General features: G+C 44.3%; 4 protein-coding genes across 4 annotated transcripts; 2 read left to right on the forward strand and 2 right to left on the reverse strand.

The window, feature by feature from the left end:
- Positions 1–3,431: 3,431 nt before the first annotated feature.
- On the reverse strand, positions 3,432–6,869 carry cryz (crystallin, zeta (quinone reductase)). Its single transcript, XM_028427190.1, has 8 exons — positions 6,612–6,869; positions 5,896–6,048; positions 5,659–5,822; positions 5,154–5,205; positions 4,805–4,954; positions 4,625–4,726; positions 4,429–4,524; positions 3,432–4,237 (listed from the first exon to the last, which is right to left on the reverse strand). The coding sequence occupies exons 1-8, from the start codon at positions 6,717–6,719 to the stop codon at positions 4,076–4,078; spliced, it is 987 nt and encodes a 328-aa protein (XP_028282991.1). The 5' UTR covers positions 6,720–6,869; the 3' UTR covers positions 3,432–4,075.
- Positions 6,870–8,134: 1,265 nt separating this feature from the next.
- Positions 8,135–13,986, forward strand: dars2 (aspartyl-tRNA synthetase 2, mitochondrial). The gene is made up of 17 exons (XM_028427188.1): positions 8,135–8,623; positions 8,700–8,799; positions 8,943–9,009; positions 9,102–9,203; positions 9,720–9,815; positions 9,886–10,009; positions 10,104–10,150; positions 10,271–10,377; positions 10,858–10,927; positions 11,127–11,306; positions 11,426–11,533; positions 11,648–11,710; positions 11,790–11,942; positions 12,023–12,241; positions 12,434–12,544; positions 12,679–12,754; positions 12,884–13,986. The coding sequence occupies exons 1-17, from the start codon at positions 8,449–8,451 to the stop codon at positions 13,078–13,080; spliced, it is 1,995 nt and encodes a 664-aa protein (XP_028282989.1). The 5' UTR covers positions 8,135–8,448; the 3' UTR covers positions 13,081–13,986.
- A 91-nt stretch (positions 13,987–14,077) lies between these two features.
- On the forward strand, positions 14,078–19,643 carry bpnt2 (3'(2'), 5'-bisphosphate nucleotidase 2). Its single transcript, XM_028428390.1, has 9 exons — positions 14,078–14,395; positions 14,490–14,650; positions 15,172–15,244; positions 15,345–15,491; positions 15,715–15,874; positions 16,543–16,638; positions 16,809–16,970; positions 17,907–18,035; positions 18,181–19,643. Exons 2-9 carry the CDS (start codon positions 14,532–14,534, stop codon positions 18,321–18,323), a joined length of 1,029 nt encoding a protein of 342 aa, XP_028284191.1. The 5' UTR covers positions 14,078–14,395; positions 14,490–14,531; the 3' UTR covers positions 18,324–19,643.
- Positions 19,644–21,107: 1,464 nt separating this feature from the next.
- fitm1l (fat storage inducing transmembrane protein 1, like) lies at positions 21,108–23,899 on the reverse strand. Its single transcript, XM_028427869.1, has 2 exons — positions 22,833–23,899; positions 21,108–21,945 (listed from the first exon to the last, which is right to left on the reverse strand). The coding sequence occupies exons 1-2, from the start codon at positions 23,009–23,011 to the stop codon at positions 21,270–21,272; spliced, it is 855 nt and encodes a 284-aa protein (XP_028283670.1). The 5' UTR covers positions 23,012–23,899; the 3' UTR covers positions 21,108–21,269.
- Positions 23,900–25,837: the final 1,938 nt, after the last annotated feature.

The following is a 25,837-nucleotide window of genomic DNA, read 5'->3' on the forward strand; positions in this document are numbered from 1 at the left end:
CATGTCATTGTCTGTATCTCTGCTGGTCATGTGGTGCGATGAGTCCTCCGTGCTCTGATTATTGTCTCTCTGTGGATTAGAGGACGAGTTGTTATTGCCACGGAAGATAAACCTGTCTGGAGCGTCCCTGTTGAAGTTTCCTTGCCTCCTTCTCTCCTCCTCCATCATCATCCTCACTCTCCTTCTCTCCCTGTCCTCCTCTGTCTCCATCCCTCCATTCATCCTGAAGTCCCTCCTCACTGGGTTCGGCCTCGGCCTATCAGAGCTGCAGTTAGGACATCTAAAAGTACCTCCGTTCTCATCAGCTCTGGACCTGTATGAGCCACCATGTCCATCTGTCATGGCTTCCTTGTTCCATTGCTGACTCTTCGTCCTCTCACTGACATCTAAGTGATTGACATGGTTAGCCACTGTGCTGCTTCCTCCTCCTTCTTCCTTCAGTCTCTGATTTTCTTTAAGTTTCCTCCTTCGAGACACTTGACAGTAGATCAGGACCACCAGCAGGGTCAATCCAACACCACCTGAAACACAGCACAACACATATACATGTCTGTTGTATGTTTCTGTCTGAGCTCCACACTCACTGGGTGACACTGGCCTTCATTTCACACCACTCTAACCAAGTAGTTTTAATGTCCTTGTTGGGTTTTTGGACATCCTCACCAATAAAGCAGATGACTGCAGTGATGGCCAGATCTCGGGCGTACAGTTGAGGTTTCACGCTGCCTCTCGTCTCTATCCGCACTGTGATGTTCTGATTGGATGGGACACAGTTAGCATCAGTCAGCTCCAGCACTGTGGTTACGGCCGGGTTGTCAGCGCTCACACACACCATCCTTCGGCCGTTATACAGGGTCTGTGGTGGGAAAGACAAGAAGCTTAACTTATTGACTCATTTTGCACTGCTTCATAATATGTTGTATTTCTCCTTCACCTTGTCAGGCTGCTGGATGAAGGTGGAGAGGAAGGCAGCCAGCTCCAGCAGCTGGCAGGAGCAGTTCCATGAGTTAAGGTCCAGGTTGAGGTTTGTCAGCCAGCTGAGGTAGGAAAAAGCCTCAGCGGGAGCAGAACTCAGGCGGTTTCTGGAAAGATCTAGATCCTTCAGGCTCACCATCCCATTGAATCTATGACCACAAGACAGGACTGTACTACATGTGTTTGTGATTTTCTTTTTTAAGTGTAGTTAAGTACTGACGTGTTTGTGTCCACATGATGAATCAGATTCTCTGACAGATCCAGGCTCTGCAGCTCTCTGAGGTCGTTCTGAGGGAAGGATCCAGAATCCAGACTGGTGATCAGGTTTCCCTCCAGCTTCAGGCTTCGCAGAGCTGTTGTTCCTTTAAACCAGTCAGCCTGGACCTGAACAACAACACATGCTGTTGAATTATGGGGGAACAGTGGAGTGAGAGACTGAAACTCAATCTATACTCACCATGCTGAGGTCGTTGTGGCCCAGGGAGAGGACCTGTAGCTGGGTTAGGTTTTTCAGAGCGCCCCCCTGCAGAGCCTGATTGGTCAGCAGGTTGTGGTCCAGCAGTAATGTTTGGAGGAAAGGCAGGTTTCTGAAGGACTCGTTGCTGAGCTCTGAGATGTGGTTATGACTGAGACCTTAGACGGACACATTGGAAGTTAAACATTACATTAACATTATCTGGTTTTCTTCTTCTTTGTCTCTGGTTTACTTGTTTAGTTTCTTTTCTCCTCCCCATGTATTGTGTCAGTTTCTATGTTGTATACACTGTCCTCTGAAGACGATAAGTAAAACCACCGTGCCCACTGTAAATGTCCTGATTCTACAATGTATGTCTTCAGAGCTGTGTGTAGGTGGTGGCATGGGTGCAATGACACACATATCTTCATCATCCGTAAATAGAGATCCACATGTGCTGACCTATAACCGTAACATTGCTGAGGTCAGACAGTGAAGCAGGCGGCACTGCCGAGATGGAGCCTTCTGTTAGCAGCAGAGCCTGTGTTGAATCTGGAGCATCTGGTCACACAAACACACACAGCAGCATCAGCACATGGGGCCACACAGATGCAAATTATTATATCCTCTCTGAGCATTGCTGCACATTTGTAATAATACTAGTAGTGTGTGTGTGTTGTACCTATAATGTGAGCCAGTCTTTGACAGATGACAGCGTCCTCAGAACAAACCACACAGGAAGCGGGGCATGATGGGACGAGGGAAACACGCTGAGCTCTGATGACTGGCAGCAGCAACATCAGCAAAACACCTGAGGACACAAAACCTCCTCAGTACCTGGTCTGAGAGGACCAAAGGGTCCCTGCAACAAGATGTCCACTGATACCTTCATGTCTTTGTGATGGTGATGCTGACCGACTGTACTCACTGTTCATGTTGTGTCACAGAACAAGCAGCATGGTGATGAGGCGGCATCTCTTCCACAGTAAGGCTGTAACCTGATACAGCTTCATCATCACCATCATCGTCTGTCCGACCTATGAAAACACACGGCTGCATAATTGGGCAGTTGCTGTGTGAGCCACTCGTCATGTTTTTATGAGTAGCTAGGCGAACAAGCAGTGATAAATGTGTGATGGTATCATCCGGGGAGGTGGAGGTCCCCAGAGGGTGCTGACTGATGGATGACAGCCAGACACTGAAGCCTATCATGTTCCTGATGAGGCTCTTTTACTAATAGACTTTCTACTCCTGAGCTGTCCTCTCTGATGAACAAATGTGACTTATATTCATGAACCAAACTGGCTCATCAGGATGACAGAATATGGTGACTATGATGGTGTTATAATAAAAGTACACAGCCTCAGTCTAGTATATATGTAGTTTGTTAGAGTCTCTTTGGAGTGTGTCTCTTTATGTTCTTTGTCCATGCTTGTCTCTGTACTTGCTTGTACGTTCGTCTTAGTCTTTGGTGTTGATCTTCTTCCCTCTACTGTCCCATAGCTGTCAGTATACATGTCACACATTTCATTTCATTGTCACACTCAGTATGATCCCCTCATCCTGTGAACAAGGTTCACTCAACCTACACATTGACCGATAAATAATGCTTTACCACTGCCAGAGCCTCATCATCATCATAATCTGAAACACACTGTTTACCTGGTGAGCAGAAGCCGGTGGTCCACCCCTGCCAGTGACATGGTACGATCCTTTCACATAATAATCCATAAGAATACTGTGTGTGCAGCTCTCCCTCAGAGCGCCATCATTTACTGCTTGCTGCGGTGCTGCAGCATAGACTGTGTATGCATGTGTGTGTGTGTGTGTGTAGCTTAAGTTACCGGGCTGTGTACAGCCCACTGTCACCCGAGAGGCACAGATGTCTGACTCAGTTTTCTGAGTCAGACATGAAACTTTAACGTTAAACGCTTAAGCTCAATTCTTTTGTTCTTATCAGATAGTATTACCGAACCAGTGACAAATCTAAGTAAAAAAAAAATACAGCATTTGTTTTTTTATTTCATTGATTTACAAAACTTGAGTGATTTGATTGATCTGAGTTTCTGAAGGGTTGTTTTCTTCATCACTGACTAGCTAAGAGCTGGTTAATCAACAATATACAATAAAACATTTCCTCAATAACATGAGTTATCGTTTGATTTTGTCACATATTTTGCATTTCTTAAAAGCAACGAGTTGAAGGGGTTAGAAAAATCTAGCTTTAAAGATGGCATCAGGGTATGAATTTGTTATTACTGAAAAATGTAGTATAACAAGCACATAATGAGTTAAGTTTGACTTATATCAGTATCATTGCAATCATAGAACCTGCACTGAGGCTACACGTCTGTAGGAACAACATAACCTCATACTGTACAAGGCAAAGCAAATACAGCTGTTACCAGAACCTATGATGTTACTCGGCTGCACAGGCTCATGGTTTATTTATTTACTTATACCTCTGATGTTGTTATATTATGTTATATATTAATAACAAGTCTAATACAGCTGTGTGAAATCGTAATTCAAAATCATCTTCCATAAAAATGAATCAACTTGAGGAAACACATCATTTGTGATTGTCTGGAGCTTCCTGGGTGATCCTGTGTTCAGTGACCTTTGACCTGTGATATGGTAAAATCATCACATAGTCAGTACAATTTTCCCAGCAGCCCCAGGAGACTCAATGATGTCATGATGTGCCTGGGCCGCCTTTTCGAGTGGATACTGAGGACCAACGACCGGACGCAGCCAACCAGCCTCCATCCCTGCACAGAGAAACGCTGCACACTCCTTCTTCTCCTCCTGAGGGAGCGGAGAGAAGACAGGTCCCGTCAGCGTTCTGAATAACTGGGTATGCAGATAGTTAAATCCAAGTTGTACATTAATGTAATAGCTTTAGGTGATCCACAGGCTGTAGCTGAACTGCACACAGCTACAGGAGGCTATATGAACGTTTTTGTGTGGGGGCTTTTAGTAATGCTGCTGCTTTGTACCGGTGTCGCGAAGAAAACAGCCACTCCTATGATGCTGCTCTCCTTGGCCATGGTGTCTCTGGGGTTGATCTCTATGGGGCCTCTGGAGCCGACCACCTAAACAAACAAAGGTGAGTGTTTGTGGAGTCTGCAAACGAGGGCTTTTCATTTACAGTCTTCTGCTTGGCTGCAGCATGGAGCTACAGACTGTACTGACTGTGACTCTCCCTCCGTAGGCCAACATCTGGAGGTCTTTACTGAGGTTGACGTTGGACAGCATCTCCACAATCACATCAACACCTCGTCCCTGCGTGGCTTCCTGAAACACAGAGTGCATATTTCTGTAATGTCTGCCGTTTGAAAGGCCTTCCTTTAGTCTGCGTCTGTGTGTGAATACCAGGATTTTGTCTGTGTATCCTTCCTGTCTGTGATTAAAGGCCAGGTGAGCCCCGTTGTTGAGAGCCAGCTTCATCCCTTCTGGTGTCCCTGCTGTCCCTAAAACTTGGAGGCCCAGAGCGCGGGACAGCTGGCAGGCTGCTACACCCACCTGTGGGAGGACACATCTTAACATCAGAGCATGATCCCATCTCTACTGAGAAGCTGCTTATGAGTCCTAACTCGTTAGATTACTTCTTTGTGTCTTCTCGGACCATCAACCACCATCAGTCTGTTTACATTATTTGACACCTCCAAAGATGTTTTACTTGCCATCACATCACTGTTTGTCTTTCATTAATAAAACTCACCCCTCCGCTGGCTCCGTGGATGAGGACGGTCTCTCCAGGCTTGGTGTGGGCTCTGCAGAGCAACAACACAAAATCTCCCATCACCACCTTTTGTCTCTTGTTTGCTTCTACTAACACATCACAGAATCTCAGTTGAGCAGTGTCACAGCCAAGTTGACCTTTGACCTCTTGGTCATCGTTCTCACTTTAACATAGTTCTTTTTTTTTGCAATTACAATCTGTGTAACTTTGCTAGTGATTAGTTTATCCTTACATCTATCTATCTTCTATCAAACATCAGCATCACTGTGAAATTACTGAATTACAATGACTAATAAATAATATAACAATAAAGCACAAGTCATACTTGACTTATGACTTTAATTTATTATGTCCTCTAATGATTTCAGTGCTGCACAGATTATTAGACCTCTGACTGAGCAGTAGACTGTGCAGCTGTTTTTATTCGTATAGACTCGTCTTTCACTAAGGAAAGAAGAAGAAGAGGAGGAAGAGGAGCACTTACTTGTGAAGCAGTGCTCTGTAGGCGGTAAAGTACGGGATCCCAATGGCTGCTCCCATTGTGAAGTCTAAAGCATCAGGCAGCTTGTGGACGCAGTCATCAGCTGCTACTGTGTACTCTGCATAACCTCCAGACTCAGTAGCTGTGGTGAACACGCGATCACCTGCCTGCAGACGCATTCACACTGTTCTAAAATGAGGACTTTAAGTCACATGTTCACACAGCTTTATATACACTCACTTGTACCGCAGTGACTCCTTCTCCAACACTTTCCACCGTTCCTGCTACATCAGTGCCCGGTGTGTACGGCAGGGTGGGCTTGCGGGCGTACGACCCTGACCGGATGTAGGTTTCCACAGGGTTCACTCCACAGGCATGGACACGGATCAGCACCTGCAAAGAGGGCCAGAGATTCCATGAGTTGCCAGAGGTGACAATGTCACGAAGAGCCCGTCACAAGTGTATTCATGTATATTTCAGTTTATGCAGACAGAAGTGTCGTGAGTATTCTAAATACACTGTATAGCATGAAGTGGTGAGAAAATGTGGGTCACCTACAACATCTACAAAGTGGAATTAGTATTATATTATTTAATTTTTTTTTACTGATTACCCTCTATATATATATATATATATATATATATATATATATATATATATATATATATATATATATATATATATTGTTTAAGGAAGGTTTGTTGTTACATTATGTTAGACACATTGTTTGTGTATCAGTGAAGTGACCTTAGCCCGACAGTGATCACAGTAAACACGTCAGCAGTGGTCAGGCCTGTGTCTGTCTGCCACATGTGGACACGTTATGTCCTCAAGTGTCATTGTTTTGAAAAGACAAGTGTTTATTCAGACCTGCAGCAGCTGCTCTGCACGTTGTGTTTTATTGTTGCAGTTGTTTTCACTGTGGACTGTTGTCCACCCGGCAGCGTGTGTCTCACCTGTCTGTGTCCGGGCTGAGGGACTGACACATCGGAGCACAGTTTGAGGACTGACGGAGCTCCAAACTCACTCACTCTGATGGCCCTCATCAGCCTGCAGCCTGACATGTCTGCACACAAACACACAGTGCAGACAGCTTTAGCCTTTAAATATCTCGCTCTTTCACACAGACAGATAACTAAGAACAGCACTCCTTCCTGTGCAGCTGGTCGAAGGGCTCATATGTGTACGGAAGCCGAGAACGAACTTCGTGCCAATTTTAAAACCTTCCTTCCTATTTCTTCTTCTTTAGTTTATGGCAGACTGGACGCGTCTATAGCGTATTGCTGCCCTCTAGTGTTCCCGTAAGATTATTGTCCAGTTCAGCTCTTCTTTCTTATTTATTACACTCATAGGCGTTACTATGGTAACGGACCTAACAAAGCCAGTGGCTTTCCTTCACGGTTCACCGCAAAGAGAACCGTCAGTGCTGCTCGAAGCTGGAGGAGGTGACGTCAGTGTCATCCCACAAAGTCCAGCTCATGCTGAAGCCTGACTGATTTGTCACATTAGAAAAGTTGGGAGGAAGCTGCTGTTTACTTTCAGTTACAGTAGACGGTATTATTTGTCTGACGACATGTTGTCGGCATTAACCCATTTTGTAATGAGGCCAGGTTAGCTCTGGTTAGCCTGCTAGCATCAGCCTCACCTAGGCATTATATGAACAGGGACACACTGATGCAGCAGATGAGGCAGGGCATCATTATAAACACATCCACAAGGTTTGTTGTGAATTGAGCAGTTTCATAAGCAAGTGAAAATAAAGAGTTAGTATTTGTAGTGTTTCGGTATTACCTGCATTAAGCAGAGTTTGGTTCATGGTCCAACAACTGTTTGGAAATCAGATGATGAGAAGTCCACTGTGTTAAATCAACACATGCTGATGTTATTTCAGTGATGATATATATATTTTAAAGCTCACTTATATTGGTTTTTAATTGAAAAGTAAAGCACAGTCTCTCCATCTATATTTGAGGTTGGTACTGAGTCAGAGGCAGGGCCATCATGTAAGTTTTATTGCTGAGGTGAGTGATGACGGGAAAACTATATCAGGTGGACATGAGGGACATTTGCCAGTGTTTTGTCTCTGTAAATGGGAGAAGGCCTCAGATATGGAGGCTTTGTATCATCTGTTAGTGCAGTGCCACAAGTATGTTTGACAAAACTGTTGTTTCACTTGGAATTAGTTCTGTATATGTCACTGTTTTTAAAGAAAATGAATTTTTGTTGAATTTGTCTCTGAAATAGTCATTAAGTGTTTACTTCTTTAGGCAAAATAGGTGTTTAACAACCTGTTAAAATCCGCAGGAAATTGCAATTACTTCATATTATATTATATTTCATAATATGCTAATATCATTTTTTCACCACCCAGGTGAGACGAGTACCACAAAGACAGAAACGAATAAAACACTTTGGTAGATAAATCGAGCATTGACTGCTTTTGACTGCCAGCATGGCGTCACTTCCGGTTACGCAGGGCTGATTCCTACATGAATGGATGAGCGTTGATATGATGAGCACGGGACACAACAGATCATCCATATGATCAGGGGATCACTGTAACCCGGGACCGGGGCACCAAAACGCGGAACCAGGACCAGGTGAAGTGACGGTGGCACCGTGCCTTCTCTGACCCGGTCAGCACGATCAACTTCTTCACGTGGGGCTGTGCTGTGTTTGCTGTGTTTACATCCACGGCGTTCACCACAGTTTCCTTCACGCAGACCTCGTAATGACTCTGACAGCATTAGAAATGTGCTCCTGAGGCTGCAGCTCCACTTTGTGTTTCTAATCATGGCAACAAAAAGCAGATTTGTGCTGCACAGGCTGCTCGGTGGACTCCGGGCTCACACTGCTCGCTATCAAAGCTCAGCTTCGACCTCATGCCAAGGACGCTTCCCGAGGAGACCTCAACTCAGACATCTGAGCTGCTCACACACACTCTGCAAGGCTGCCTGTGCCTCCACAGGTAAACACTCTGACCCATGATACTGATGCCTCCGTATGGGTATGTACTGAAATAATCTGCCCTGACTGTGTCTTAGGTCCCAGCAGTCTGTCCTTCAGGAGTCACACCTGTGGAGAACTGAGATCAGATCATGTGGGAGAGAGAGTCACCCTGTGCGGCTGGGTCCAGTACCTCAGGTATTAACACTCCCGTTGAAACAGAACCACAGCAGCAATTATGAAATATGCAAACATTAGAGTGTTTAAAACGTCATTGAGGATCATCCTCTGGGGTTCATGAACAGAGTGTGTTTTAACAATCTACGGTCATCTCCTGACAGACAGGACCTGTTCGTCATCCTGCGGGACTTCAGCGGCCTGACACAAGTTCTAATTCCTCAGGAAGAGGTAAGAACCCCACAATACAAGACTGACTTGGATATAATAATGACACTAAAGCTATAAAATGTACGCTGTGACATTTCTGTCTCTGTTTTAAGTCTGAGAGTAATTTGAAAGCAGTGCTGCGTGACCTCACAGCCGAGTCTGTCATCAAGGTTACAGGAACAGTCAGACAACGGCCAGCCGGGCAGGAGAACAAGGTTTGTCTGCCAAAAGCAGATTATTCTTTTATTCATATATAAACACTTAAGCACTTAAAGCACTTTTTGTATTGGAAGCATAACAATGTATATGTATGTATAGGTGTTTTTATTACTGCTTTCAATGCCATATGTGCACATATATACAGTATGCGTGTGCCAAGTCTGCGCAGACTAAGCAGAAAGGTCTGTATGAGGACGTCTGTGCAGAGATACAAACTCACAATCACTTATCAAAAAAAAATGGAAAGTACAATAAACATCTGTAAAAGACAAATATATTCCATTGGTTGCAGTCTGCATCTTCACCACTAGATGGTACTAAACTCTACACAGTGGTCCTTTAAGGGGTAAAGCAGCAGTTCTCACCTCAGTAGTTGAACCCAGGCTGAAAACTAGAAATCCTAATCACTAGACCACATGGGAATACACACGTTCTGATCATGTTCTGCAGTCATGTAAATGAGATGTGTGTGTGATTGGGGTTTTTTAACTGTTACACTCTGTTGTGTACAGGGGATGCCAACAGGAGAGATAGAAGTCCTGGCTGAGAATGTGGAGGTGTTCAACATGTGCCGGAAGCTTCCTTTTGAAATTAAAGACTTTGTCAAAGTAAGTGACTTCTGTCTGTTACATGCAGGTGCATTTGGGCCACTTTGTAAATTCTCTTTTGACTGTACAGAAATCGGAGTCTTTGCGGATGCAGTATCGATACCTGGACCTGAGGTCATCGCAGATGCAGAAGAACCTCAGGCTGCGGTCTCAGCTGGTGATGAAAATGAGGGAGTACCTCTGTAATATGCATGGTATGTTCATTAGTCACGTTTGCTTAAAGATCACAGGATGAATTTCTAAGCATGCTGCCCCCTTTCTGATCTTCACTCTGTCTCTCATGTGTAGGCTTTGTGGACGTAGAGACTCCCACTCTGTTTAAAAGAACACCAGGGGTATGACGTTCCTTAGAGCCTCTCATGATTTCATTAATTATTAAAAACAGCACTTATCAACATGTAAACATGGCAGCTACCTAAATGAGTCCATGATGTTGTACACTTGGTGTGTTACAGGGAGCCAAAGAGTTTGTGGTTCCATCCAGAGAGCCGGGTCTGTTCTACTCCCTACCCCAGAGCCCACAGCAGTTTAAACAGCTTCTCATGGTGGCTGGTGTAGACAGGTGGGTGCACACTGTTAGACCTCCCACTGTCTGATAGGGACATTGTTGCCCTGCTGTGTGTGCATCACAGTTTTACAGCTGTCCTTCCTGCTAGACAGACACTGCACACTCAACAGCTGGCACACATCAGGAACATTTAGCAGCAAAACAACCAGACGTTTCCCTTTAGGGTCCAAACACCGAGCAAAAAAACACAGTCACTCAAAAACAAATGATTAAAAACTCACTTTGAACACTTGAGTGTGTAAAAAAAATTTAATCAAACATTTGATCACATCAGCCCGAAGGGAAAATGCTCATCAGTGGAACAATTTTGGGGAAATCATACCCTCCTAATAAAACTTGAAATTCCTAAAGGAAATAAAATGTTGATCCATAAAAATAACATTAGCTCAATTGATCTCTAATAAGGACATAAGTGTTCACCACGTTGAGCTGCAGGTATACAGTCAACAATTCTGTTTTTGTTTCCTGTGGCAGGTACTTCCAGATAGCTCGCTGCTACCGAGATGAAGGCTCCAAACCAGACAGGCAGCCTGAGTTCACCCAGGTAAGATGGAGGAGGAGCTGCTTTTCTTCACACTGCAGTCTCAAGGTGTATTCATCTGGTTGCAGTCTGCAGATTCACCACATTACACCCTACACACTGGCCCTTTAAGAATGCTGCTTGCTAAAGATGAATTTCCATACATAACTGCTTTGATTGCTGTGGCTAAAGTGGGCTGATCATGTCTTATCATGTCTCCCAGGTGGACATAGAGATGTCATTTGTTGACCAGGCAGGCATCATATCCCTCATAGAGGGTCTGATGCAGTACTCTTGGCCGGCAGAGAAAGGTCCCATCAAGGTCCCTTTCCAGTCTTTGACATATGAAGAGGCAATGAGGGACTACGGTGTGGACAAGCCTGACACCAGGTTCAGTATGAAGGTGGGCTGTTATGTATCAAGAATATGAAATGTATGTGAAAAGGTTTCAGCAAGAGACCTGTCAATCACCCGTAACAGCCTTATATCCCTGACCTTCTACTCGGCTCTCTGTCTGTCCAGCTCATGGACCTGGGAGAGGTTTTCCTATCCACAGAAATTGAATTCCTCAGATCAGCTCTCAGCCAACCAGGTGGCTCCATTCAGGCCATCTGTGTCCCCAGTGGAGCAGTAAGAACACAACCACTTCCTGTTTCAGAGTGCTTCAGAATGCACACTAAATGTGGAAGCTTTGCTACAATGAAGGGGCACGCTCTTAATAATGTTCTCCATGTTTGGCTGCAGAAACTTTTCACTGGGAAAGATTTGGAAGACCTGAAACAAACAGCTAGGACTCAGTTTGGACAGGTGTGTATAACCACAGAAGCTTAGCAGAAGATTTATTTCTACAGCTCTGTTTTAATTTGTGTGAATTCTCTGTGTTAAGGAGCTGAGCCCGGTGCTGGTCAGAGCGGACGGGACGTTGAAGTCTCCCCTGAAGAAGCTCCTGTCTGCCTCTGTCACAGACCACCTGCTGAGGACGACTGAGGCCAAACCTGGAGACCTGCTGCTGATAGCAGCCGGCTCGCTCCACACTGTGGTGGGTGGGACGTCAGATAACACTGATTATAACATACATGTATGTTAGTTTCTAGTGTTTTGTCTTTGCTCTGATCTCAGAGGCCGTTGCTGGGTAATCTCCGCCTGCAGTGTGCACAGCTCCTGGAGTCTCATGGCGTTTCAGTGCGGGATCCTGCAGCCTTCCACTTCCTCTGGGTTGTGGACTTCCCTCTCTTTTTGCCTAAAGAAGATGAGCCAGAGGAGCTGGAGTCAGCCCATCATCCATTTACTGCTCCGCTGCCTGAGGACACACAGCTGCTGTACACAGATCCACACAAGGTGCCCATGTACTTAGTGTTTTTACAGAGTTTGTTTGCACCCAGGTGGAATCATCCGTTTGCTATTTACATGGTTTGTTTACTTATAGACACAATGAGTACCTGGTTAGGTTTAGAGTGGATGCAAATCGCACCCGTGACCCAGATGAATGTGAGAATGTGTGCGTTCTTTCGTGGATGTGTGTGCTCTCAGGTACGTGGTCAGCACTACGACCTGGTGTTAAACGGTTGTGAGATCGGAGGAGGCTCCATTCGCATCCACAATGCCTCAGAGCAGCTGTACGTCTTGAAGAACATCCTTCAGGTCAGTGAAGTGTCCATAAACAGTCTTATCCCTTTCCAATCTGTGTGTCAGCATCAGACATGTATTTCCGTGTGAAAACTGTCCGTTGTTGTCAAGATGTATTGCTGAGTGGTTTCAACACGCTCCTGTTGCAGGAGGATCCCAGTCTCCTCTCCCATCTGCTGGAGGCTCTGGATTCAGGAGCTCCACCCCACGGAGGCATTGCTCTGGGTGAGGTCAACAACATATTAGAGAACACAATGTATACTGTAGACATTTGATTTTGCTCTTAAAATTTTTGGGGTAAATGTGAAGCATGAGACAAACTCAAGTCATCCTATTACTTCTCTGTACTTTTAGGTTTGGATCGGCTGGTCTCCATTATGGTTGGAGCTCCCAGCATCCGTGATGTCATCGCCTTCCCCAAGTCATTCCGTGGTCACGACCTCATGAGCCGGGCACCCGCCTCAGTTTCCGAGGAGGAGCTGAAGCCTTACCATGTCTCTGTTAAATGGCCAGCAGAGAGAGGAGCAGGACAAGGAGGAGAGACAAAGTGATTAAAGACATAAAGAGACATGAGAGGAAGCAGTGATCCTGACATCAAAGGATGTGCAGACAGCCAGAAACTCAGACACCGAAGACTGTAAGATCTCTGCCAGCTGGCCAACACCAGATGAAGAGGAGAGCATGTAAGGAGGAGGTTGGAGGAGGAGGAGGTGTTATGGCTGATTTAAGCAGGAGGTTTCCCTGCCCCGGGGCAGATTTCCTGTTATTAATAATTAGCATTGAAAAAGGGAGGATATGTTGGATCCAGAAAAAAAGTCAACTCGAAGATGAAAGCTGCTGTCCTGAGGAGAGAACATCTTACATAGTTCTCTCTTTTTATATGATGTTTTAACATCATCAGGGAATATGTGTGTGTGTGCCTTCAGAATGAGGTGGCAGTGTTCTTTTCATATGGTCCCCACTGATCTCCCTCTGTGAGCCTGTCCTGTGTGTATCTGGTTCAGAATGTGTCTTCTTTCCATCCATATGTACAGTTGCAATTTATAATTATTCAGCCCCCATTGCATTTTAGGCTTATTGGCAAAATGTAAAAAAAAAACAAGTGTTTGCATAAAACAAGTTACACAAGAACAGTTTAAATAACAAAGGACGTTTTCACAAAATCCTACTTACAGTGACTACTGCGGCTCAAAATTATTATTAAATAATTATAATTATTCAATCCCCTGAAGAGAATGCGTCATGAGAGCACACAGTTCCTGTTTAATTAGTTTATTGTAAACAGGGTTGAGTCATTTTGATGGCAACTCTGCGCTGACTTAATAACTCAACCTAAGATGTGAAGCTCTTATTATAATAATAATAATAATAATAATAATAATAATAATAATAATAATAATAATAATAATAATGTATTTTTTAAGGTCGGGCGATTAAAAAATATTGGCATACCGTTACAAGGCAACTGTCTAATTATTTTTCAAGCGGACATGTCATGTTTTTTTTGCTTACGTACAATGATGACGACAGCAGCGATAACCCGGAAGAGAAGTGGCAGACGCGACCCCTGCACGTAGAAGAAGAATGACTGAACAGAGGTGTGATTGTTCTGCTCGCCTTCGACAGCACTGAACACTCGGCTTGTGTCAGCGAGTTAACGGAGGACAAGCGGGACGGTCCGACACACGGAATGTCCTTAAAGACGGAGACGACAGCCGGCTATTCGGTGAATTTCGTCAAGAAGACGTCGGACGATGCAAAGCAGCCTGCCAGCTGAACAGTTAGCCCGTGTATCGGGGGTTACACCTTCGTTTTAGTCGCTCGCTGTATGACAGTCCACGTATTTATCAGAAAGTGTACACGCAGGTGTGAGGCAGCACGGTAACACTCGGCGGGGTCGGCCACGTCAGCTTTCTCTCTGTCCTGGTTTACACGGAGCTTTTCTCTGCTCTGGATTCAGGTCCTTATATTTTCCGAGCTGTAAAGTAGTCTTCCAGCGGCCATGGCTCCGATGGGTATCCGGCTGTCACCGCTCGGTGTGGCGGTGTTCTGCATTCTTGGAGTCGGTGTCATCTACCACCTGTACGCCGGGGTCATCTCCAGCCGCCTGGCTGCTTTCAGGTCAGACTCTTCTCTCATTACTGTGTCACTTTATCTCTCAGTGAACAGACCCATCAAACAATGCAGTAAATATTATGAATAAATAAAGGAAGTGTCTGTTGCCGATACTTTTTGGAGGCGGGGAGGTCCTCTGTGGAGTCCTGGACTGGGCATGTCAGGGCTCAGAGTTGGAGGAGCTGTTTGTTGCTGCACTTGGGTCTAGTCTAAAGTTTGGTGGCCTGTTCCTGGAGAATACATTTTGGGATAATGTAACATGTGACCTGGCTGAAACCTTTGTGCAGCAGTGCAGAGCAGTGCTGCTGCAGAGGCCACTGCTCCAACAGTCCTGTGAAGAAGACGCTGAATACTGAGCAGTTACATCAATAGTTCTGTTCGGCCGGTGAGGACATACAGAATTCTGCCATCATTTGATGTGACGGTGGTTTTAGGCTTGTGAAGAACTCACTTTCTGAGCTTTGTAAAGCTGTGCAGAAAGGGTGAAGGGCTGACCGGCCTGTCCTCTGCTGTTTGTGTCTGTGCAGGCAGAGGAGAAAGGTGGATCTGAGGGAGCTGCTGGCTGCCTCCGTGGAGGCTGCAGTACTTGGTGGTAAAGAGGTAAAACTCAGTTTTTTTTTATTGTTCTCAGAGGTTGTTGGATTATTTTGATGGTAGATGACAAGTCAAAACTAAGTTGTGTTTTTTTTTCTCTCCTTAGGTGAAAAGGGTACGAGAGGAAAACGGTCTGAAGGAGAAGTCGAAAGGAAAGACGAGGGAGGGAGCCAAAGAGCTGCTGACTAGGGGTGACCTGCAGTCTCATAGGAAGATGTTTAACCTCTTAAAGAACACGTTCCCCGACGTTACGGTGAGCACAGCACTGCTGCACTGGTTCCTTTGGATTCTTTGCTTGTACACTTTGGTGGGCTGCTGTCTCATAATCCTAAAGAGACCACAGATGTTGTTAATCCAGAATCAGTGTTTTAATCTGTGATGTTTGCAGGATGAACCAAAGCTGCAGGGGCTTCGTTCACTTTTGTTTGCTCACATACTGTTGAAGGTTTAGGTTCATAATTATCTCTGCATGGCAGGTGTACAGCGAGGAACAAGACAACACGGTGGATAAGGCAGCCAGCTGGAGCCGGGACATTCCAGCTGACATACTCGACAAGATCGAGGGCGGCAAGTTTGTTCCTGCTGACAGCGTCACTGTGTGGATTGATCCTCTGGATGCCACGCAGGAATACACAGGTGTGTATGTTACTCAGTTTGTCTTAAGACCTATTATGGGAACATATGGACAGTATACCATAATATAAATAACGGCTGTGGGGTGGCTGTGTTATTGTCGTAGTGCGTTGACTGATCATAAAATGTTCTCTGTAGCCGCCGCAGCCTCTTAATATTTATCCTGGGAGCGCCCAGAGAAGCTGCTGTTTACTTTCTGCCTCAGCCTCTCCTCCTATAGTAGAAGCACTGTGCTGGAGACAGCCTGAACACAAGACTCCATAGTGCATTTGTGCAGCATTTTGTAGTGCTGTCTGGATACACTCCACTCCAGGTGCCAATGCATCATTAAAAGTTGTGAGCAATGTGAGCAATGTGATTAACGGAAGAGTGTAGTGTCTGGGTCTACCACATGGTAAGTATGACTGACTGACTGCACAAGAATCCTGGTTATTTACAGAAGTCATTACAATGAAATGCATACAGACTGAGCATATTTACAGCAAACATGGTTAGTGGATTGGCCAAAAAACAGTTATGAGTTTTACATTTATGTTGTTTATTTTTGAGTTTTTGACTAAAAGTCAGCAAAAAACCACACTGGAGGATATAATCAGAGACTCTGAGAAACTACAGTGCAAGTAATAATGCAGATGTTATCCGTCTCCCTCTGTGCTACTGTCTGTCCACAGAAAACCTGGTCAAGTATGTAACCACTATGGTATGTGTGGCAATAGATGGTAAACCTGTCATTGGGGTCATACACCAGCCTTTCACTGGGTTTACTGGTAAGTTTATGGACCTCTACAACTTCACTGCTCCACGTTTAATGCCACACATTTTCGATGTTACACATACTGTCCCATTTTAGATTTGCAAGCCCACTTTTTTATGCATTTATTCATGTACCAAAGATATTAAACATCGTCCCCGTCTCTCCCTGTGAACCCTCCTTCAGCCTGGGCCTTTGTCGGTCACGGAGGAAATGTACAATCCCGATCTTCCTACAGCCTCAACCCTCCAAACGTCATCGTGTCACGCTCACACGCCGGACAAGTGAAAAATTACATTCGTGATGCTTTTGGAAACGGCACAACCATCCTACCAGCTGGTGGAGCCGGTGAGTTGCCGATAATATTATGTTAAAGGATGAGTAGTTAATGTTGTATTGTAGGATTATGAATTACAAAGTAGAAGATAAAAATGTGTACGTGGATATTCACTGTCGTGGCAATCAATCAAGATTCTGAAGAGATTCTGAAATGATTATTGAAAAGTTATATTACATGCATGGCGAGAAGTACATTGATCAGATTTGACAGTTCTCCATGGTTCTCCCTGCCAAGCAGGAGGTGGTCACAACTTTTAAATCCTGCATGTGCGCCACAAAAGAGGAGTTTAACCGTACACTTATCTCATCCTGGGACGTTATCCTCTGCTAGCAAACCTTCAATATTCATCACACATCATACCAGACATCTTGGCTACATGGTGACCTTCTACAAGTGCAAGGCAGGCACAGTTCCTCTCTACCACTTACACATTTTCAGTCACTTCAGCATAAACAAGATTATACATGGACAGCAATGGATACAGAAAAGAGTGATTCAGTAATTTTCTACTAGTTGAATGCATTAATTCATCAAATGCACCAGTCTAATGTTATATGTGATGTTATCTCTGTTTTTAACAACTTTGCAGGACATGAACCTTGTCAGCGTTGTTCTCCTAACCCTCTTGATGAGGACGAATGTTGATTTTTCTCAGCCTGTCGGGGGAAAAAGATTAATCTAAACACCTTGAGTTCTATGATCTATGTAGTATTAGATCATTTTCTTTATTACATAAATGACAAAGTGAAACATTTCAGTTTGATTGGATTGTACTTGTTCTACTTTGAGGACCTATAAACCTGATGATGTTTTGGGTCATGTTAAAACACAAATATACAAAACTGTAGAGGGCTCCAACCTTCAGAGCAGCACTGAAGATGGTGTTGGAGAAACAACCTCTCCTGTCCATCATTTAATGAAACTATGCTCTGTGTTTCTGTTAGGTTACAAGGTGCTGTCACTGCTCAAAATGCCTCCAAGTGACTCCATAGACCTGGCAGATATTTACATCCACATCACCTTTATAAAGAAATGGGACATCTGTGCTGGTGCAGCACTCCTGAATGCACTGGGTAATGTAACGACTGTTATTTTATTTGTTTAATTTCTTTATTTGATAATCTGCAGTGTCTGTAGACAGCAGAGATTAAACCTTAGAAAAGGTGAAACATTACCTGCAGTTGTATTATTATAACAAAATGTCTGTATTGGCTGTAGGAGGTCACATGACGACTTTAAAAGGAGAGGACATCAACTACAGTGGAGATCCACTGAACAAAGGAGGACTGGTTGCCAGTGTGGATGTGGATCATAAGGCCTTGCTGGAGAGACTACCAAACTGGGAGCCCGACAAGCACTGAGAGACACCACACGGAGCCGTTGGATTAAGGTGACATGTGGCAGTCCTTCTGACAGAGCAGGCTGTATCCATACCCCGCCCTGCTGAACATCTGGGGTCGCAGTGACAAAGCAGCACTGTGGAACCAACATGGCTGCCACCGGAATCTGCAATGGCTCTGAATGCGCACTCCTATTAACTGTTGCAGCTTGGAGATCATCGTTCTTTCCTCAGACACTTGCACTCACTCACAGGGAACTCTGGGCAACCATGGCCCTCCTTCAACCTTCAAAGGCTGAAGGAGGTCTATAATGTGAAACATGAAACTAAGAAGCACAATGCTGAGCATCACAGCGAAACATCCGTGGCTTTCATCACCTTAAATCCACATCTTCATCACATGAACACCTTGCACTGCAGACAGGCACTGTAGAATAACATCAACATGACTTGATTCCACATAGAGAAACATCTTCATCACTCCTCCTCCTCCACTCCAGGTCAGATTGTTCTGTTTCATAATGAAGAGCGGAGGTCATGTGGAACCACATTAGACCAGCAGGGGGCCCCCATCCAGTATGTACAATCTCATCCATGACCATCACAAGAAAGCCATTTGTGTAATATTGTGAAGATTGAATGTGTGTTTTTAAAATCTTATGACCTGCGTTTAACACATGTGGAATTAAATTAACCGGAGACAGACTGATAACTCCCCTCCCTGGTACTGGTCATATTTTTACTGGACTGTAAGTGTACCTGCATGGTTTTGTATTCAGATCAATGTAACACATCCTACTCATAACAACACAGGCTTGGGGGACCTCTTTTTCTACTCTGCAATAACTCGGTCTGTTTGAACTGGCAGCCAATCAAGTTGGACTTTTCTGTTGCTGTGAAATAATTTAACTTGTAAAAAAAAATACAACAGCAAATCTGAGTGTGTCAGAGCCTTGAAGAAGATGTTGCAGGTGACCTGTTTTATGTTCAGTTAATTTTCTGCACTCTTTGTGTTAAGATAAAGTAGTAAATGGTGTGTTCAAAGACACGCTGAATATAACTGTAATCCACATTGACTGGTGTGAACATTTCCAGACAGACTGGTCCTGCCTGTGCTAAGTGTTCGTTTTTGAGTTGAGTGCCTTTGACCTGCATGAAACAACACTGGCAGTGGGTGTTGCTATGGTAACGATGGTTGATAAGCTAAAGGTAATTCTGCAAATCATTACAGTGTAATCACAATGGTACTGTTTGTTAGGATGGACGTGTCTGTGGACACCTTTGGATTCTGCTGCTGGGGTTATGAAAGAAACAATAAGACATTAAAGGGAAACTGCTTTTACGCGTCAGAGTCTGTGGAGGTTTTTAGGAGTGTTCTTTGTGTGTGAACAATGTTTCTAAGTTCTTGTAGCGTCAGTGTGACATTTTAAAGACTGCAGGTTTAAAATGATACAGCGTGACCTCAACAGATCTGTTGTCTGCTCATCATTACACAGCCGGGCCTCCAACCCAACTCCTGCTGCAGGCTCTAGTTCTCCTTTGAGGAGCAATACTCAATACAAACCACAGGGAGGCGCTGTGTGCTCTGCTGTACTACCAAAAAAAACATACACCGCATGTTAAAGTGTTCTTCATGTTCTTCATGCCATTGGCTTCACATTGGAGTGTGAATGTGATTATTTTTCTATCTTACCTGACTCTCATGTAGGAGTCTTAACATGTTTTCAGTTCATGAAAATGATACACAACAAAGTAAAAAGCAAGCACTAAAAGCCAACATGGGATGTGCCGTACTACTAGAGGATGTAGACTGAGACTGTTATATGATCAGGCTGTAGAGCTACACTGCAAGTGCCTCATCCTGCTTCTGCTGCCAATTTCTAACAATAATTAATCCAAAAAGGGATTAATTCTTGTTTTTATTACTTCTTCAGCTCTACTGTCTGCCTGACTCTATAGTTCAAATAGATCCTTTTTTGTTGCAACATTCTGAGTTTTAACACAATCTGCGAAGCTGTCGACCCCTTGGTCAAGAAGTCACATGTGGCAACTTTAAAAACTTTAAACTGCTTTAACTAAAAGTTTTTTGAGACATCTGACATCATACTGCATTGAAGAAGGAGAATGTCTCTGCTTGTACACAAGAGGTCAACAAAGCTTTTCCTGATTAGCACAATGTAGTGTTTTCCCCTTTTTCACTTCTATGCCTATGATCTGTTTTTAACACAAAGAGAACGTCAGGATGAACAGGAGACCTGCAAATGGAGTAGAAGGTACAACAACATGTCCCTGACAAAAAGGAAAACCTTGCCTGCACTGTGTTTTCCATTGCTTCCTGTCCTTAGAGTTATTTTGTTTTGCTTCATTTAATGAATGATGAGGTTGATGTGGATGGAGTCTGCAACACAGAAAGAATCTTTGCTTTCCTCTGTGTCTTTCTGTGCTGTGTCAGATCCAGGCAGCATCATGCTGCTGTTTGAGAGCTGACATTTTGGATAGAACAACAATAATCTGAAGATTAATGGGTGAAGAAAGGGAGCTTAGTGAAAGTTCAATCAGGAAGACCTTCTATATTTCTTCTTCTTTTACTCTCTCCCCTTTCTATCGCTTTAGTCAGCTGGTTAATAGAAGCACCTACTTCTCCTATCATTGACTATATCCCTGCTCATGCAGCCAATCATGTTCAAGCATCATATTTAAAACTTGGCTTTTCAGATCCAACCCTCAGCCCTCCTCCTCCCCAGGCACCACCAGTTAGAAGCCCAAGTTATTTGAAGTAGTAATTGGGTGAAAATTAAAGACAGCATTCATCATATGTGTTTATTTTTTAAGTGCTGGACTGAGCCCATGCCATAGAAAGAAAAGTGCTGGAGACATTTGCATTGTTTAAAACATAAGCATCATGAGACGAGTTTGTCCATTTGTTGAACTGATGTCCGTTTATTATTAAGTGTTTGATGTCTTTTAGTTAGTTGGAGTGCTCGTGGTTCAGTTGTATGTCCTCTGCATCAGAACTACTACTCTTGATGTTTAGGAGTCCTAGACCGGGCCTCCCAGGGCAGTACCAACTGGGCCCCAGGCGGTACCAGCCCTGATAGAGTCCCCTCCAACTGAGACAGCCTAGAGCACCACCTAGCAGCTGGGTAGGGAACTGGGGGAAGTACGCCAACAGACAGAGCAACAGAAAAATCCAGAGCCCAAGCAGGAGGACACAGAACAAGAAGAGGATCCTCAGAGGAGCGTTTGAGATCCCCCCCAGGCTCAGGTACGGGCCGAACACGGCTGTTTCCTCTGCCAGCAGCAGGCAGCAAAGACAGAGGAGGAAGACATCCTCTGAAACTTCATACCCCCTCCACAGCATCCCAGCTTTCAGGCACTCGGACTTGGTCTCTCCCTCTCTCAGCACCAGCAGAGGCTGCCCAATGGCAACATCTGGTGTGTGTAAAGGTTCATAGCAGCTCCCTGTAGCATTTTCCAAGAGGTCCAGGAGTTTACAGAAACCAAGCCAGAGTGCGCCGGCCACCCCGAGCCTGGAGAGGTGACGGGCTGAGAGAGAGAGGGAGCGACGGATGGAGAAGGAGAGGAGGAAGATGAAAGAGCCAGCGAAGACACAGGTCCAGCCCCACCCAGAGCGCAAGAACGCCCTGTGGGAAGACATGTAACACTGTAGTTCTTGTTCATTATATCATGAGTGGCTCACTTGTGTTTTGGATGAAACTGAAAGAATAGGACTGATGCCCCTGTGGTATAGCAATAAAAAAGCCCAGATAGATTTTCACAGATTATCATAAAGACAAAGGTCTGTCCAAAATGGCTGCTCATTGTTCTAGTGTCATTTTTTGGGCTGGTTTTATTGCTAAAGTGCATCAAATGCTATTTGACTAACGCACTGTAACTATCTGTTGTGAATTCATCTGCCAGCGAGGTATTAAGGTGGTGTTGTGTCTGACGTCCTCAGACAGCTCCTTTGTCTTCACCATTTTGACAAAGAAACAGGGAATAACGTGGCTTTTTAAAACACTGAGGTCATAACTCATCAGTTAATCAATGTCACAGGGGCACTAACAAATTATTACAAGTGAGTCTCAGTGTGTTTCCATATTGATTTGTAGGAAAAGCTGCCAGTGTCTCAGCAAGTGCATCTGGCTTTTCCTCCCATTGTTTTCAATCATTTTCTGTTTTGTATCAAACGTGAGTTCTCTATGCAAAAACAGCTGTTTCACTTTTGTCAGGAGATATTCCACATTACATAATTTAACTCCATGTGTGCCAGTAATAGTGAACAGGACTGCACTTTAGACAGAACCATGCAGCCTACATATCGAACTTATAGTGGCTGTTTCAAATATAGCCTTTGTAATTTATGAGGCAAGTTACACCAAAGCAAAGCTAAGACACACGTGATTTGTGTCATCATTAATGGAAACAACCACATTCCTTAACAATTTAGCAGAGAGGAGGAAACGTATTCAAAAAGACATATACTGTGCATTTACCACTGCAGACAAGAGTAAACAGGAAGTCATCTCACCTGTACAGGAAGTGGCTCCTCTTGGCAAAGACACTGTGTGGAGACACCCAGAGGCTCAGCGCAGGGCCGAACATTACCACGGCTGACAGCAGCAGGTGGAAGTGCTGCCGGACCCCCTTGTTACCCAGAAACCTGGCTGCCAGGTCCGTCAGGACCACCAGAACCGCGTTGAAGAACATATGGATCGAAAACTCACAGGCTGGGCTGATACATAAAAAAGTCAGCTGCTGCCGGCTCTGAATGCAGCCGTGTGTTTGCCTAGATTATCCCAACAGCTTTCCCTGTTTCGTGTGGTAAGGCTGTAATCCTCCACAGAATGCACCCAACATACTACTAACAGTGCATTACCTCTGTTGGAAATATGAGCCACCAGGCATCTTATGGAGTCCAAGACCTGCTGTCCACATGCACCAGACGATTGCTGTGATCAGTCTGCACAGATATAACTGCTGTAGTCCACTGCTGTTAGCTGCTACGTTTATGCATCCGAGCGCAGAGCATGCACAGCATGAATAAAGTGACAACTGTCTTCTTGCATTCCACGGGCTCCAAATATGTGCACACCCTGAAAGTCCTTGGTCCGGTGGACAGTTGTGCTGACTCGGAGCGGTGTAGTGTATCTGTGTCTCTGTGTTTGTGTAGTTCTCTCTGCAATACATCCACAGCCGTGTTTCAACCAGAGATGTCTAACGGCGTCACAATGTTCTTCCGACCATCTCCATTGTAACTGCTGCGTCCTGCCCTGTCCTTCCCTCAACACCACCTTCGGCAACACAACTCATAAAAATAGAGAATGTTCCTGTCAAATGTAGGCCCTGAACGTGTCACATTGCTGCTGCTGGGGTGACTGAAGGTCAGCCCAATGACACCGAGTCCCTGCTGCAGGCATGGAGGTGACTGACTAATTTTACATGAATGCACAGCAGAATTAGAGGCTGACAGTAACCTGAACTATGCTGATGAGACTAAATTAAAAGTGTAACCAATTAGCTGTAATGTGGCACATTGTGTGTGTGTGTGTGTGTTTGTATGAGTGTTAGTGTGTATTAATAGCAGTAACCTTTGTACTGTATCTGGGCTGAGACTCAGCTGTTGCAGCAGTCTGTCCCTGTCAGTCAGTGAGTGGGGACAGAGTTTAAACTGTGTGATTACTCTTATCTAAAGTGTTGCTTTTAATTGACTAACTGATCAAGGTAATCCTTTTAAGTAGCCACTTCATCACCTGAAATCCACCCAGCTCTGTGCAGATACATATACACCCATTTCATGGGTACTACAAAAGTAAAGTAGCCTCTAGAATCTAGAGTCTAGATTATCTGGGTTGGAGACCATTAGGGTGATCCAGGGCCTTCTGGAAGAATGACACCTTCCATCTGTGCCAGAAGGCTGGAAACTGCTAAAGACTAAAAGGTCTGGGCGTCTCTGCTCCACCTGTTGCTAGAAGAGGGTTTCTCGTGGGTTAAACTGAATTGATGTGGCAAATCACTGTGGGTGATTTTAATCTGGAATCAGCACATTATCATAGGTGTTCCTTCTCCTCCTCATAACTATATACACATGGTATTCCCTGTTACTGCTGAGAAGGTTGTAACAGGCTGACAAGTGCTTGTAAAGCATATGTGAGTCTTTTTATTAACTCACTACCAGCTCTTGGTGTGTTATCTCCTAACAGTGTGACTCAGCTGGATGCCTGCTGCCCGTACAGAAGTAAAGGTCGGCCTGCTTTCTACGTGCTACATTTCTGCCTTCTCCTTTTTACAGGCACAGGCTGAGAACTTGAGTAGACATGTCTTACGTTACAGACTTCAGCACTGACCAGTGATTGTTGTGCTACCTCTGAATACTACATGCCAGTGTGTTGTCCACTCAGGCAAAAATTTCAGGACGCAAATGATCACTTTTTCTCCATTGATACGTTCACTGCAGACAGAACAGTAATCATTGATCAGCATTTTAAAAGCACATCTGAAATGTGTATGACTTGTTGCCATGGAAAGAAAATAGTCATGATTAAAGTCCTTTTTATTTATCAAGAAAACAATATTTTGGGCCCAGCTCCTCCTGATTCTTCATCCAAATAGTAATTTTTAAAAAGATGTGATTATTTTCAGAACATCTCTAAAATGGAACAAACTGCATCTCACAACGAAAGAATTAGTTGAATGATGATGCCTAAGCCGTCATCATCTCTGGTTGTTATTCCTACTAGAAATTACTATTTGGATCCATAGAAATCCAAATAAACAGAACGATTTGCTGACAATCAGACTAATATATTTTGCTTCAGCGTGGTTCTAAATGATTCATCTTTAGTACAACAGCACCTCCAAGAGCAACACTGAGGTCTAGGCTCATACAGTGTGGGACTGTGATGAGACGTATGCACTGCTGCTGACATCTAGAGGCATTGAGGTCACATTATAATACAATGAAGGAAAACAGGACAACCAGGCAGATGGGAAAAGTGCAAGGAAGTTAGGAAAATCTTTTTCAGGGTAATTTGTGTTATTTTCCCCATTTGTGTATTGTTGTGTACCTCGGATGAAAAACATGTAACTTTCACTGTGCCATTATTATTATTATTACCATTAAGGGAAAAAATGTGTCTAATACTAAGTCTTACTGCTTCCATAGGATTTAACTGTGTGAGCTGCAGCAGGTGCTGCTGATCATCAGTCCTCGATGAACTGATCCTCAGCAGGTGTACAGACCTCTATAAAAACAGGTGTTTTGACAGTTTGCTGCTCTGGAACTTTCAGGTGTGTGTTGATGACAACAGAGAAAGACATAAACAATGGTGTTAGAGAAGCACCTGTCAAACTATTTGGAGTTCAATGTTCTATGGCAAGAAAGATTATTCACAAGTGCAAAGTATTCAAGAAACAGAATCTAAACAAACACAGATAAGACCAAAGTGGACTTGTTTGGCCTTAGGGTTACAAACCACCTCACTACACATGGTGAGCATGTGTAGTGAGGTGGTTTGTCGTCCTCTTCTGGACTCT

Source organism: Parambassis ranga, chromosome 17, assembly GCF_900634625.1.
Source record: "Parambassis ranga chromosome 17, fParRan2.1, whole genome shotgun sequence".
Taxonomy (NCBI): Eukaryota; Metazoa; Chordata; class Actinopteri; family Ambassidae; genus Parambassis; species Parambassis ranga.

Coding starts and splice junctions, on each gene's coding strand:
- cryz (XM_028427190.1), bottom strand. CDS start 6,719: ATGTCAGGCTGCAGGCTGATGAGGGCCATCAGAGTGAGTGAGTTTGGA. Junction 5,823..5,895: donor AAGGAGTCACTGCGGTACAA/GTGAGTGTATAT, acceptor ATGCGTCTGCAG/GCAGGTGATCGCGTGTTCAC. Junction 5,206..5,658: donor TACAGAGCACTGCTTCACAA/GTAAGTGCTCCT, acceptor GTTGCTCTGCAG/AGCCCACACCAAGCCTGGAG.
- dars2 (XM_028427188.1), top strand. CDS start 8,449: ATGGCAACAAAAAGCAGATTTGTGCTGCACAGGCTGCTCGGTGGACTC. Junction 9,816..9,885: donor AAATTAAAGACTTTGTCAAA/GTAAGTGACTTC, acceptor TTGACTGTACAG/AAATCGGAGTCTTTGCGGAT. Junction 11,534..11,647: donor TCTGTGTCCCCAGTGGAGCA/GTAAGAACACAA, acceptor GTTTGGCTGCAG/AAACTTTTCACTGGGAAAGA.
- bpnt2 (XM_028428390.1), top strand. CDS start 14,532: ATGGCTCCGATGGGTATCCGGCTGTCACCGCTCGGTGTGGCGGTGTTC. Junction 15,245..15,344: donor CAGTACTTGGTGGTAAAGAG/GTAAAACTCAGT, acceptor TTCTCTCCTTAG/GTGAAAAGGGTACGAGAGGA. Junction 15,492..15,714: donor ACACGTTCCCCGACGTTACG/GTGAGCACAGCA, acceptor TCTGCATGGCAG/GTGTACAGCGAGGAACAAGA.
- fitm1l (XM_028427869.1), bottom strand. CDS start 23,011: ATGTTCTTCAACGCGGTTCTGGTGGTCCTGACGGACCTGGCAGCCAGG. Junction 21,946..22,832: donor AGGAGCCACTTCCTGTACAG/GTGAGATGACTT, acceptor GTCTTCCCACAG/GGCGTTCTTGCGCTCTGGGT.